This window comes from Haliotis asinina, chromosome 5 (genome assembly GCF_037392515.1).
Source record: "Haliotis asinina isolate JCU_RB_2024 chromosome 5, JCU_Hal_asi_v2, whole genome shotgun sequence".
Classification (NCBI taxonomy): Eukaryota; Metazoa; Mollusca; class Gastropoda; order Lepetellida; family Haliotidae; genus Haliotis; species Haliotis asinina.
Window position 1 is genome coordinate 11,531,242 of NC_090284.1, and position 14,939 is coordinate 11,546,180.

At 42.6% G+C, this 14,939-nt stretch overlaps 1 protein-coding gene across 1 annotated transcript; it reads left to right on the forward strand.

Annotated features, from left to right (window-relative positions):
* Window positions 1-887: 887 nt before the first annotated feature.
* Window positions 888-14,466, forward strand: LOC137285032 (uncharacterized). The gene is made up of 4 exons (XM_067817214.1): window positions 888-1,558; window positions 12,959-13,214; window positions 13,736-13,894; window positions 14,225-14,466. The coding sequence occupies exons 1-4, from the start codon at window positions 1,111-1,113 to the stop codon at window positions 14,382-14,384; spliced, it is 1,023 nt and encodes a 340-aa protein (XP_067673315.1). The 5' UTR covers window positions 888-1,110; the 3' UTR covers window positions 14,385-14,466.
* Window positions 14,467-14,939: the final 473 nt, after the last annotated feature.

Consider the following 14,939-nt stretch of genomic DNA (forward strand, 5'->3'; position numbering starts at 1 on the left):
CTGGGTGGACCGGGACACATAGTCACAGTACTTTGTCCAAGTTTACTGCACGTTGCTGTACCCTCAAGTAGGTGTTTGCACGTATTCATCTGGATATCATCTGATCATATACCAAAAATTCGTGGGTACTTTTAAGTGCACAGGGTTTGTGTACTGTACACCAGGGGTTCTGACCAAATTGAAGTAGTCTGCACACAAAGTTGACTTCAAGGTTTGTACACCCAGTAAAGTATCATGTCTTAGATTAAACCAAGCCTAATGAGGAATAGTTATGTCAGTCTAGACAACTCTATGAAATCAGCTCCAGCAGGACTCATTAGAGGAGAGACATGTATTGTGAGATAAAGGATGTCACGGGCAAAATGTCAGTGAACGGAAACCTACGTGTGGATACACTGATATATAAACGGGCGATACAGCCCCCCACGGTATTGATACAGAGCCGGTACAATGGTAACCTGCGCACTTCCTGTCTGGGTATGGAGGAAACAGTAATATTACAATGGGGAAGATACGCTCTTTGCGCGCACCTGACTAAATATAGCGTTAAATTGTATAGGAAATGTTGAGACCCTTCGGACATAAAATGGAAATATTAAACAGCTAGATTTAATATATTTCCGACACGAGGTGGATGAGTGTATACAAATATCATTTCTAAGAGTGTGAAAATGGATTGTAAGCTATACACATATGTACTGTATAATGTCGGGGAAATCTAAACACAAGACTGACAAATGTATTAAGGGAATGAAATAAGAGTAGATATCAGTTCTGAGGAGGGTAAGCCGTTATCTAGACAGTCCCCCCGATGCTCCTCCTGGGGGATATGGCTGTGTGCAGATGTCCGAAGGGGAGAGGGTAGAGAGAAGTTTAGCGTTAGTCTGTCAGTCGGGACCGCATGGCTCGTGTGAGAGGGAGCGGGGGAAGCGCTTGGCTGTAACGTCTAACGGTTGAGTCTGATCAACCCTGCGGCCAGCGGGCAGGAGTTTGCTGAGCGATGGACTAGGATGGACGGATCATTCACGCTCACCGGGGGATGTCTAGCATCTCAATCTGCACCACGTGTTTTTGGATGAGAAAACGTTGAATATTTGAAAAAGTGTCACAATGGGAGCTGGAGACCGCTTTGGATATTTGAAAAGATGGGCAGGCTTTTTATTAATGTTTGTGCTGTGTGTGTGGATTTGTCAGACTACATCATCACCTGTTTGTGAACCCGTGACGCTGTCCCACTGCGCCACCATCGTGAACGTGACCCAGCTTCCCAACCTCTACGGTGACTATACTCAAGATGACGTTGACGTAAAGACGTCAAGACTCTTCCGGGTTCTAGGATCTCAGTGTCAAACATTTAACCGTTTTCTCTGTGTGTTGTACCTACCCCCATGTCCCGATCCCCACCGACGCACCCCGGGGGTCCTACCCCTCCCCTGCAGACAGGTGTGTGAGGGGGCAAGGAGTGAGTGTAACGGTGTAATGGAAGACAACGGCATGAGGTGGCCCTATGAACTTCAGTGCCAAAACTTCCCCACTGAGAACTGTGTTATTGTTCATGGTAAGTGGTCTTCCCTATCAAACGCTTGGTTCTGTTTCATGTCGTCTTTATTTCAGGAGGATTACACAGCTATATAGTTAGGAAAACATAACAAAGATTTGAGTCGGTTGGAGATCAAGAACACAAAGCGAAACAAAGATCAACAATGAACCATTACACTGCACACACATCTAACATGTGCACTTTATCGTGCTCCTCATAAATGCGGTAGTGATCCATGAAAGAAACTCGCACCCGTACTATGAAGTAAGTCGTAATTCGATTATCGGAGTGCTGAACTGGGGAGACAGGATTCAACACGCATCCCAAATGAGATAAGATAAAATATTTATTGCATAGCATTCCGTCAAGAAACAGTAGCAATATTCTATAAACTACAAATATGAACGCAGTAGTTACAAACGCATAGAAATATAGATTACATTACAACAGTTTATCAAATGATGGCTATAGTTTGTCGTCTGTAAGCAACTGACAGCAGTGATGACTTCCTGATTCTCTTTGTGTGAAAGTGTCAGCTGTTATTATTTATGACTGGTGCCAGTCGACTATACGTGAACGGCCCCAACGGCATTGTCGTATCTGATGAGCAGGCTATATTCCCTTCGGTTTCATAAAGGAGGAAACGCAGTAAGAACTGACGCAAAATGAGTTTGCATGCAATTCGTTTCAAGCCATTGTTTGCAGGCTAACAAATTCAGCTACACATATTTATTGTACTTGTGTCTTCTGAACAATCCAATAACATTTATTTTGAATTTAAGAAATGTAGTATTTGTATTTCGATACTGTCGACATCCTCACCTTTAGGGGTGTTACTGACAGTTGCAGTTGCATCCAGCCGAGCTGATCGGGATGTAAACTAGGTTATAAGTATACGATATGTTTCTATTTTTTATGTTTCGAAATACACCCGTAAATGAATTGGCCAGAGAGCAGTCTAGAGCGGGAGGGGGGTAATCCACGTGTTGGCACCGGTAGTTCTGACTGCTCGCAAGTGCACGTGAGGGTGTTCTGGGCGGAGAGCTAGGACCCCCATATGTTTATTTGCCTTCGGAAGTCTACTAAACGCTGCAGCAATCAAAACCCTTCCTATTTACTGGGGTGAACTCTTACAGACCAGGCCGTCATTACTTTGTCGTCATATATCAAATCCTTCAGAAACTTGACTGATTTCAGTAACTTCCTCTCTCATGTGATGCGTCAGTGTTTAAACAAAGGTCATATATTTCACAAACTCGGCGCGTCTGATATGGTTCCATTTCAACAAAATGCTGGACATTTTTTCTGCGTTGATAACGTTCAGTTTGGAAGTTATGCCATGGGAGTATTTAGCCTTTACTTTGTTGAAAGCGCATAAAAACGAGCCCGGGAAAGGCTTTTAAATATTATTAACTCGATTGGAATTTGCACATAAAACATTTCGTTATAATTGAAAACTGAACCTCGCTAGTTCATCCCTACCGCCTGTTTTAATAAAATGTCGCGGCGTTTGATGTATTGTAGCATTTGTGGAATTAGCATTTTTAAATGTGTTGAATATTCTCCCGTTGTGTAACCGAGGGGACTTCCCAAATGTACCCCCACCCCCTCACAAACAGGCCCGACCCCCTAGTCAATAACATGTTCTTTATGCTGTATTTCTCCCACGGCTCTTCACCCCACCCATCCCCACTCCCGTGAAACCAAGCACCACTGTCTTTTGAAAGTAACTTATCATTAATACTGTGGCATTTGGACCAGGAAAGGCTAGAGGGTAATGGTTATTTTATATGATAAATATCTCGGCCGTTTACCCCGCCCGTGCACAAATATTTACCTTGTGTTGTGCGTCATACGGCTGGAATCTGGCCACATATACATTAAATACTTTCACGGAATCAAATATATACACACGCGGCTGGCTGGGATAGATATTGACGATGTTGCGAGATGCAGTTGCAAAGATGAATCATGTCTTCAAACCCAGACACATTGCTCATTTGAAAACGACATTTATCACTCAATCCCCCACTCACTCTACCGAGTACTATCCCAAAATTGACACCATACTTACAACACGTTGTTTGTTTCTTGCTTAACGCCATAACATTCCAGTTATATGATGGACAAGACAATCCAGTGATTGATGATATGGGCATCAATCTACGCAAAGGGGTTATTACATCAACTAAGTCAGCGAACGACCTGATCCCATTAGTCGGTGTTCAAGAAAATGAGAAACTGCTGAAGTATCTGTCATCCAAGGAAAACAACTTTGAAAAAACCGATGGTTCTTTCATTTTCTGCGTAGTTTCACTAGTTACTCTTCAATGTTCTCTTTAGTCACTTAAACATCGGATATATTTTAAGTGCGAGAAGATAAATGCTGGAATGGTTCGTCTTATTCAGTCCCTGCGATTTAACTGGCGTTTGTTAACTGCGACATTAAGCAACATTCTGTTTCGATGATTACCCAATATCAGACAACAGTGTTTTCTGTGACTATTCTGGTACAAGTCCCGTTAAGAGAGAGAGAATTCTACGATCTGACAGCGCGCACGCAGCGTATCCCCCTAGCGTTATGACTGCACTGCCTGGGTGCCAACCAGTATTGGTACTGACAGGTCGGGGATTTAGCATGCTGCATTGTGGGGAGAAGTGGGGTATGCACTGGCTGAACCATAACACGCCAGTCCGGCCATGCTCCCGAAGAAATCAGCAGTAGATGGACGTACAGTAAGGGGCGTAGGCTGTCTCACAGTTCCTGAACCACATTTTTTACCCTACTGCCTATAGACCTCCCTACAATGCTAAAGTCCCTAATGAAGCCATGTCCAGGGACCCTTTTCAGTTTGAACGAGTTTACTTGTTACTAACGAAATTATATATAAATGTACACTCAGGGAGTAATCGTTCGTCTGTAAGGATCGGTTTGTTTTCCCTTACAAAGAGCAAGACCTCTTAACGGAAAATAACATCTTTTCGCTTTCACATTCAGTTACGCTACACTTAAATTCGGATATCAGGAGTTCATGGGATTGGTACCAGCAATTTTATTTCGTTATATTCAGAGTTCGTTATGCCTACTGAAGGTAAAATGTAGAACAAGGTGACGGAACCAAAATACAGTTCGTTACATCCACCACTTCGTTAAAAACGGAGTTTGATAAACTATTCTACACCGTCATAGTTATTCCAGGGCTAAGTGATCTCAGTCGAATCTGTGGTCCAGGATCACAAAGCGATCATAGTGCTAAGGTGACTTTATTATTTTTTCCATTACGTTAACATTGACTTACGATCATTGTGGAACGTTGCCCTAACATCACAAAGCGATCTTAGCGCTGCGAACGTTTGAAGTCTAACTTAGAATATGGGAGTTACGACCATCTTTGCACTATGATGGCTTTGTGCATACGATCGCAGATTGTTACAGTCTTATACAGTTTTATACTGTACCTAGACTGCCGACATTGTCATTCATGCTAGCAACCAGTTCGAGCCAGTTAGGTACCTGCCGCGCTGAAATAGCCGTGATAAAATAACATTGCTAGCCTTAAGCCGACATTAGACACAACCTGGCACAAAAGTTTGACAAAATGACATAGGGTCAAGATGATACTCGATTATTTGCATACCGCTGCCATATAGCTGGGTTATTGCTGAGTGCGGCGTGAAACTAAACTGAATGACCCACTCACTCACATAGATCTACGGTAGCTGTAATGCGCTGAGACATTTTCGTGTAACGGGACCCATGTTATCACCCACGGCAGATATTTGCTGGCCTGATGGTAATTATATCAACTGAAGTGAAAATAATTGCACGAGTATCCATGGAAAAGTCAGTGAGCGATGATTTACAGTAACGTACACAGATGTAATTAGAGATAGGAAAAGTGCAGCTTATTTCCTGGGCATAGATTTACAAATAAGTGTTGGTGATAATCCGCTTATGTCCCTTTACTGTGATATGGTACTATCTGAAATTACTGGACGTTTCACTAGGCAGTGTGGAGTAATACCTCGACCCTAGTCTGTCTCACAGCCCATGGGCCATATTGTTTACTCTTCACCCCGCCATATAGCTCTGAATGCAGCCAGTCCGAATCTCATAGCTCATTGGTTGATGATGATTTTTGTTGCATGTACAATGTGAATGACACCCCCCTCCCTCCTCCCACACACACTCACCCACCCGAACCCATAAATTAGGAACCGTCCGTAAGCGTTATAGTCTGTGTGGGACGCGTACATCGGTATTGATGTCTATCAGATCCCTCCAAATATATGTAATAAGTGTTCTTCATTCAGGAATATACTATGTTTTATCTTGCTCAAACCTCCTTGACGGATATTTAGTTGACAAACAATATCTGGCCATAGTAAATCACAGGCGGCGACGCGGTAGGTCGCCTTTAGGGGGCGGGGGGAAGTGTAGTTGGTTCTTTCTTACTCTTCCCCACAAAACTATAGGCGGTTGTCGCGCCTGGAAGAGACTAAATATGCCTGACGAAATTTGCCCTGCGGAAAACGGCGCCAATCCTGCTTGTCGTAAAATGGTATTGTGGCATTGTATTCGACATGGCATCAAACTTTCCGCGCCAAACATCAGCTTCATCTGGCGTCAAATGGCACATATACATTTACATACACACTTTGACTTCTGGAACATCAATGCATCGGCATTTCCTGTCTGTTCCTTCTAAGAGCGTCCAAATATTTCAGAAACCAGACACCCGATTTGACCGCCAGACGCTCCTGGTGTCATTAGCGCATGCGCACAATCGTTCATATGAACATCTTTTTGCAGCCGGCGTCCCCCGAAAGTGATCTATCAATTAACGTCTTTACCCCCGCGTTGGGTCTCGCCTGGTGTTGAGCACATCCGACTCCGAGCAGACCCAGATCTTCAAATCCTGGCCGTCCCCCGACATGTTTCCGCCCTAATCCCGTCCCCCACACGTCGGCCCCGAAGTTGATGTGATGGCGGTGATGGCCTTGTCTTCCCCCAGCAGGATCACGAGGAATTAGAGGTGTAGACAACTCGAGACAAATATGTCTCTGTAATAGCTGTCTGGGGAGGGTAATTATAAAGGCATGTTGTAAGGAGACTCTAAACCTGAAACACTTAGGCAGTAATTACATGTAGCTTACATCACCGGCGGGAGATCACCATAAAGAGATTTATACTCGAGTTTGTTTATTGCGATAATTACAAAAACGGTTGCAAATGTATATATTTTGACTTCAAAAGGTAGCTGTTGATTACATCGCTGATTATTCATTTAGAGACCCAACGCCAGCGGGGACGATGTTCTGTATTATTTATGTTGCTGTTCAGGCATCTGTGGCTAATTATTCTGCGGCTCGGGCAATCATAGTTGCTGTCATGTGCCGGAACATCTGATGAATGACGATGCTAAAGTGAAACTGATTTACACCCAGGACATCAACCCAGTTGACCTCATCAATGGTAATGGCACATATGGTTCCTCGTCCGTAAAACCACATCCGTTGTTTGTGGGCAAGACAGACGCTTAGTCTCTGTAAATATACCACAAAAAAGTAGCGGATTCACAAGATTGATAAAATCCAAATGAGGAAGCCAAGGAGGAAACAGATGATGAAGAGAATGGTATACATAACTTTCATAGTAACATATAACTGGAAAGTAGCCCCAGTGAGACCAGAGGTACAGATGAGGGAATCTAGACTTCATATATTTTGGGCTTAAGCATTACAGACAGGGCTAGGCACTAGGGAAAATAACGTGGTTCAAGGACTGTGAGACAGACTGTTTTGGGGTATGCGCTGCTTTTCAGTATGATGAATTCATCAGAGCTGATTTCACACACGTGGGATGATGTCACACTGATCAAAGATTATATCACACTGTAATAAGGCTGTATCAATGTTAAGAACATACTGAACATATTGGTGGGGTGTGTGCTGTTGATACTGCGGATGTTGCGAGTGTTCGAGGGGTTTGATGTGGTGGTGAAGCAGTGCTATGGGCGTTGAGTTCGAGGTGTTATTGTGTTGAGTTCGAGGTGTTATTGTGTCTTGAGCTCGAGGTGTTTTTGGTGATGAGTTCGAGGTGTTATTGTGTGTTGAGTTGTAGGTGTTATGTGTTGAGATCGAGGTGTTATTGTGTGTTGAGTTGTAGGTGTTATTGTGTGTTGAGTTCGATGCATTATTGTGTTGAGTTCGAGGTGTTATTGTGTGTTGAGTTGTAGGTGTTATTGTGTGTTGAGTACGAGGTGTTATTGTGTCTTGAGCTCGAGGTGTTTTTGGTGGTGAGTTCGAGGTGTTATTGTGTGTTGAGTTGTAGGTGTTATTATGTGTTGAGTTCGAGGCATTATTGTGTTGAGTTCGAGGTGTTACTGTGAGTTGAGTTCGAGGTGTTATTGTGCTCTGTGTTAGAGGTAAGATTAAGCTTTATGTTTAAGGTGTTACTGTGCGTCACATTCAACGTGTTACTGTGCGTGAGCTTGAGGCGTTTTAGACTAAAACTAGTCACTGAAATGAACATATTGTACTGAAAAAGTTCAGTCTAAGTAAACTTATTCTCAGTGCTTTTCGTTACACTCCACTACTGAGTCTAACGAAACCTAATAGGACCTCGCGTCAGGTAACCTTTGAGATTGACCAATGAGAACACAGCTTACCAAATCGCGAAAGTGCACATTCGCACATACCTTTTGAACTTTTTACGCTCGCTTCGGGGTGATGCACACGGCGCACGTTACAACCATGAAAACGGTGAGTAAACAGTCGTTGAAAATAGTGTTTTTGGCAATATTCAAGGGTGTCATCTTGCGGAAATATTGGTTAATGGTAACCATGTCAACAGAACCCCAAAAGCGTATGTACTGCTGGTCATATAACTGTGTTATATATGGATTTATGTTTGTGGCGAGATCTGTGTCGGTAACCTGAATATTTTGAACGTCCCTCCGATCCCTAAATAGTAGCCGTTGTTTGATTGGTTAAATCTGTTTACCCGTCTCGCGTTTGGTTATAAGTCGCTCAAAGGTTACCTGACGCGACCTTCTACTAGTGTTATACATGTTAGACTCAGTGGTGGAGTGCAACGAAATACTCTGAGACTAAGTTTACTTAGACTGGAAAAAAGTTCATAGTGAAATATACTAAAATGAAATGAAAAGGAGCCCTGAGACTTTCTTCATTTTCAGAGCTGTTGAAGTCTTTAGATTTGCAACATTTTCTAGACTTGCGTGGGCTTTCTTGGTTATATTTGCTTCAGAGTCTGTACTAGAGACTAGAGGTGTTTGTGTGTTTTTGGGGTATCTGTATTTGGAACTGTTACGCGTGGTTGGAAGGACAGATGCTAGAGGTGTTCTAAGATTTGTGTTTCAGATATTCGAGTAGTGTGTGGCCGTGTTGGATGTAAGTCAGCATTAATGGGGAGAGGTATGTGTTACTGAGCGCGTTCCACCACAATCTAAAGGAATTTCCAGTAATTCAGACTATATGACTATGAATTTTAGTCCCTCAGTACACTGACGGGCTTGCGAACCGAAACGACAGGTAATAGTTACGCATGACATCATGACATATTGGCAAAATGTCTCCCCCATCCCCATCCCTCCCCATAACACCGTGTGACTGACCCGGTGTCTCCGTGTGTAATTGTGTGTACACACTGGACGCCATGTTGTACCTAGTGCCACGAGGGACACACACAAAGGTCATGTGTTTCTCAAACTCTTGGACAGACGCAGGAAATGGTTCATTATCTCTGTGCTTAATTGCCGTGGATATAACCTGTACATGATTAAGTGTATTTCGCCTCATGATGCCCTTTAACACCCTTCCCTAAAAACCTCGTCTTTCAGATTTCGTTTCTGGGGTACAAACGTATTCATGTACACATTTATGTTTTTAATATTTTCTGTTGATCATAAGGTCAATTAAGACCACATCCGGAGGGCCATGATGCTGATATCTGATGTGAATGCCTGCATTGGGCGTTAGATGTTCGGGTATAATTACACCGTGCACGCATATGGAAAACAAACATAGGAGATATTAACACGATACAACATAATCAGACAAGCATGGGCCATGAAACATGTCCCAACCAGTAACCGTGTGAATATGAAAAATGTTGTCAAATGATGTTTCGTTTACTGTTTATAGTTTTTTGGTTTTTTTTGTTGTTTAACGTCACACCCAGCAATATTCCAACTACATATGTATAGCAATGGTATGTAAATATTCAAATCTGGTCTAAACAATCCTGTGATTAACATCATGAGCATCGAACTAAGCAGTTTGAATACGATGACACGTGAGCCTGACCGTTCGTTCATGGTCATAAACTTGACCATAGTGCGTCAGGAGTGGAATAGTCCAAACATGAGATAATCATATTGTTAATACGCGGGACTCGAACCAGATTTTCGAACCAGAGCGAACGATATAACCATAAGGTTACTTGCACCCGCTGTAAAACGTGTGGCTAACATAGCTGATTGTACGGAATTCAAATCAAACATAAATTTTCTCTAAACTATTACATAGATGTCGATAATAATATTTTCCTATGCATAGTATGTTAATACCCGTGAATACTGACGGTAGCGTTCCGACTTAAACCGGGTAACTAATGTAAACGGTAATATGTAAACGCTCCCAACAAGTATTGTCCAAAAGTCGTCTGATATTAGGGGGTCCGGTGTAACGAGGTTTTACTTTGCTGAACATGAATATGAAACCCAACATGGAAATATGTATATTATTGATGCATGTTCGTCTTTACATCACGTATATATCCTCAAGATTTTAGGGGGTCGCATGGCTGCAGGCGTGGAGATCATGACCAACACATTTGGGCCCCGTTCCTCAATCAATGTCCCTGATTACGGCCAGAGTAACAACAAGCATCTTCTTTTAACAGTTCTTGGTATGTGTCTGTGTATCGAACTAGAAACCGCTTGATCCATTTCCCGACGGAGGCTAGTCTGTCTCAAAGTCCCTGAACAACATTATTGTCCCTTTCATCTACCACTCCCTGCAATGCTTAAGCCCCAAATCAGGCAGGTCTAAATTCCAAATGTCTTGAATCTCCCAATCTGGGGCTCAGTTTAAATGCGTTTATTGGTCAATATTTGTCAATATTATATATAATTAAGAGATGTTAGTGTAGACGGAGGCGATCCCAGGTACGTGTAGTTTTCATTGCATGTAGTGCACAAATGTGCGGGATTTGGATGTATTATGAACAATCTTCTCTCCCCGTTTCAATGAGCACATATCGAATTTGTAATTCAGCAATATGCCATTTTTAAGAAAACGTTTTTGAAATTGTAGGCAGTCCGTTAGCTGTTATTCACACACGCACGCACCACGCACACACACATGCACAAACACACACACACACACACACACACACACACACACAAGGAGAACAAACATGACAAGAAAAAGGACAATCTGATTGGATCACCAAAAAGTGGTAAAACAGTATTTCATGCTATCACACGGTAACAGACAGTCTCTGAAATGACTATATTTTTCAGAAAAATAACAGTCCATTATTAAAATAATAAAATATAATGAAAAGGAGGCAAGAGACTTTTTGTTCATTTTCAGAAACTCTGGGAATCTAGACTTGCATGTGCATTCTTGGGTCTATTTGTTTCAGGATCTCTATGACAGATGACTGGAAGCCTGAACATTTGGTTCAGTGTATACGTTAATGTCTCTGAATAGGCATATAATTGTGATTAAAACAAATAATTACAATTACATTGGAACGTAGCCACGGCGAGATGGGAGGTTCTGAGATAAGTCTAGACTGGCTTCACTTAAGGCTTTAACATTACAGGGAGGGATCGGCGGTAAAGAAAATATGTGCTTAAAGGACAGTGAGACATACCACTTCAGTTCATAACGATATGAATAAAGTTAGAATCCCGCCCCCCTCACTTCAAATATATGTGTCCTCGATCAGACAACCCTTGATCTTTGCACCTTGACCTCAGTCACACATACGGGTTCTATTCTGATCTGTACTAATGAGGTCACTTTAAATATGAAACACGCTTCATAGATGTTGTTCAAATGTAGCCATATTGGCATTAATTTGGCCAAACGACATGGCGTCTTAGAGGTAATGTAGCTGTCAGTATGTTTCCAGTTTGAACAATTTACCCTGCTCTGATCACTGGCAGCCGGTTTCTGTTTAACGCTCGCGAAAATAAAATTCATGAAAACAAAGCAGTTTTTCAAAGACTTGTGAAAACTCAGACCAGTCACGAACATTAATGTGCAAACGTATCAAAACCACGTCTGTCGGGAGAACGCCTGTCGTCCTGCTCTGGGGGAGAAGAAGCAATTAGCAGCCAATCTACATTTAACATAACATCCGTTCAATGATAAATACACGAGTTACTGCTTATAAACGAATGTCAGGTATGTTTGCCAAGCTGAAGGATGTCAACGATAAGACGTGGTAAGTTTCAGTAAGCAATTCAACTCATTTTGTATTGACCATTGATAAGCATAACGGTCAACGGTGTTGGGAAATGTTCGGGTTGAAGCCGGCGATTTGTATGTAATCGAACCTGGACCAGATAATCCAGTGCCTGAAATCAAGACCATCGACTTGAGTAACTGGGATACGATGAAAAGCGTCAACTAAGTCAGAGAGCCTAGCCAATCTATCCTACACATATTGCCTCTTACGACAAGCAATGGACAATCATGTGGTAGAGAACACTAAGATAATACAGTAACGAGCCCAAAATATCCCAAATCCCCATATCCAATAATAAAATAAAACAAAACAAAACAAAACAAAATAAAATAAATCATAACAGCAGCACAATTACTTCACGCTTCGCGCGTGCCTGTAACACGTGGTGATATTGACATGTGTGTGCATAACCGCCAATCAGCAGGTCAAAGCCGCAGGCTCATCTGGCCTTCACATTGCTGAACACCCCAACCCCGCATCAAACAGCTGATGCACGTGCTAAATATGAAGGTTCATGCTTGGAATGTTTGGACAGTGTCCACTTGCAACTATCTGGGCGGGCCGGCAGTTATAACACAGGTGTTCACGTGCGTTCTGTGGTGCACACTCATATCACTCTTTACGCTCCTGTAGGCCTCTTGTGTACACAGACTTTTATGAAGCTAGTCTGTGTCGTCTTCTGTGCATAGATGTAGGACGGCCCAGTTTCTTGTGGGTTCATCAGTGAAGAAGGCCGTGAGAATGATCTAACGCAAGTACAAATAAGGTCATCGGCATTGAGATTTGTAATCAAAAGTTCACAGTCAGGCCCAAACGGTGGGTATGGGGAAGGGCGTCGGTCCGACAAAAGACTGAGTAACAGACAGTATGTCAGCTTGTATGATAACGTGCGATGTGAATTCCTCCCACAGATTCTGGTGAACTGGAGCTGGTGGATGTGTCTCTGCGCGTGACCGGAAGTATACGCCGGCCAAACACACAGCCGGTCAGTGTTGCACCGCTGGAGGCCGAAATCGGGGACAACGATGAATACTCTGTGGAAGTGGTATCCATGACAACCAGTCAGATCCCTCAGAGACGATATGACGTCATAGAGCTCGGTGATGATGAGTTATACCACGGTTGGGCGGATGTACAGGGCACGGGCGCAGCAAACGACTACTGCAGGTGACTAGCGATTCCATAAACTGGTACCATATCTATGCTGCGCAGCCTGTGTGTCCACTACACAAACTTGTAGGGTACCTTATGCTGCGCCATGGTACCAATCAGAGGATTAGTTTGGTTCAATCCATTTCAGTGAGCTTTTGTGCGGACCTAGGTATATTTGTATCAGCTATACAGACATGGTTATATTTGCAAATCTGCTTTAATCTTGGCTATGGAAAGGTCATGGCTGAAGCATTTTTCACTGTCACCATTGCACCCTGCGGTGACTCAATCCGTCCAATACGCGTCAAAGGGAATTACAAAGAACATCCTTTATTATAATTATGTTTAATATGTCATGTGATATCTAGACCGATTATTTTCTATTTGTGGTCTTAAGCTTGTTTCACTGATTCATATGAGACAGTTACAGGTAGGACTTCTGTGATATTTTCCAAATCCTTGCAACATGTCTGACATATATTGCCGACACGAGGCTGCGCTTGAACTCGGTTAGTATGTGAGCTTTTTCTCACCAGAATTTTGGGACGTGGAAAGAGAAGGTTCTTGTCATGCGCACTGGCAGGAAGCTCTGGCCAAGGTCACCATTACGTCTCCAAGTTAGGTTTTGACAGCGGTCACAGAAACACGTGGTTCATGCGCGACGTCGACAACGACGGCCGTGACGACTATTGTAGGCAAGTCACATTGTTTTTACGAGCATATCAGTTTAAATCCTTTGTTTAACTTATCGGGATACATATTCTTCTTCTGATAATGCTTTACATAAAGTCTGAGTAATATGTCGATACATAGATTAATGCCTCCCCAACATGGACTGTCTATTATAGATTTCTTTGAGGTGGTCAAACAACATGAAAATGCCATTACCAAATCCATAATAAAATGCCAAAACATTCTTAAATCATTTTCACGGCAGTAAGTTTAACTGAGCACACGATTCTGTACTCTAGGGACTTGGACACGTGTTATTGATTGTCTGACATATGTATTGGGTTACCTTCCAGATGTGTAGGGAAGCCCGGGGGCTCTAAGATCTGGTGTATGAAGGCTGGTGATAAAGGCTTCTATGGCAGTACTGTGCAAGGCGGAAGTCAGTACACGTTCGAGCTTCCGGGATCCACCGGATGTCATGATAAAAAACTTAATCCTCAGTTTGGAGCTTGATATCACTGTTATTCCATATGTGTAAATAGGGCTGAAAGTATTCGATAAAGAAGAAAAATAAACATTACTCATTTTCTTAGTATATCTGTGTTTGTTTTGTCTTTAAATATTCGACAAAGAGGTTGGTGTGGGTGAATGTAGTTTTAGGCCGTTTTTAGCAATAGTCCAGCAATATCACGACGGGGAACTACACACGTTGTACCCATGCATGTTGGGAATCGAACCGGGGTGTTCGACGTGAAGAGCGAACGCTTTAACTACACGGCATCTTTGGCATCAAGAGAGTAAGTGTGGTTTTACGTTGCCTTAAGCAATATTCAATCAAAATTACGAATGCAGAAATGGGGTTTACACATTATACCAATGTGGGGAATCGAACCCCACCCGGACCGTTGGGTTGAGGAGTACACACTATAACCAGTAGAAAGCGCACCTAGTGACACAATATGCCATGAAGCTGGAAAAATAAACGTTAATAAGAGTGACATCAATTTCATGAAATGGGAAATGGGGTGACGTTAGTTTTAAGCTGTTTTTTAGCAATATTCCAGCAAG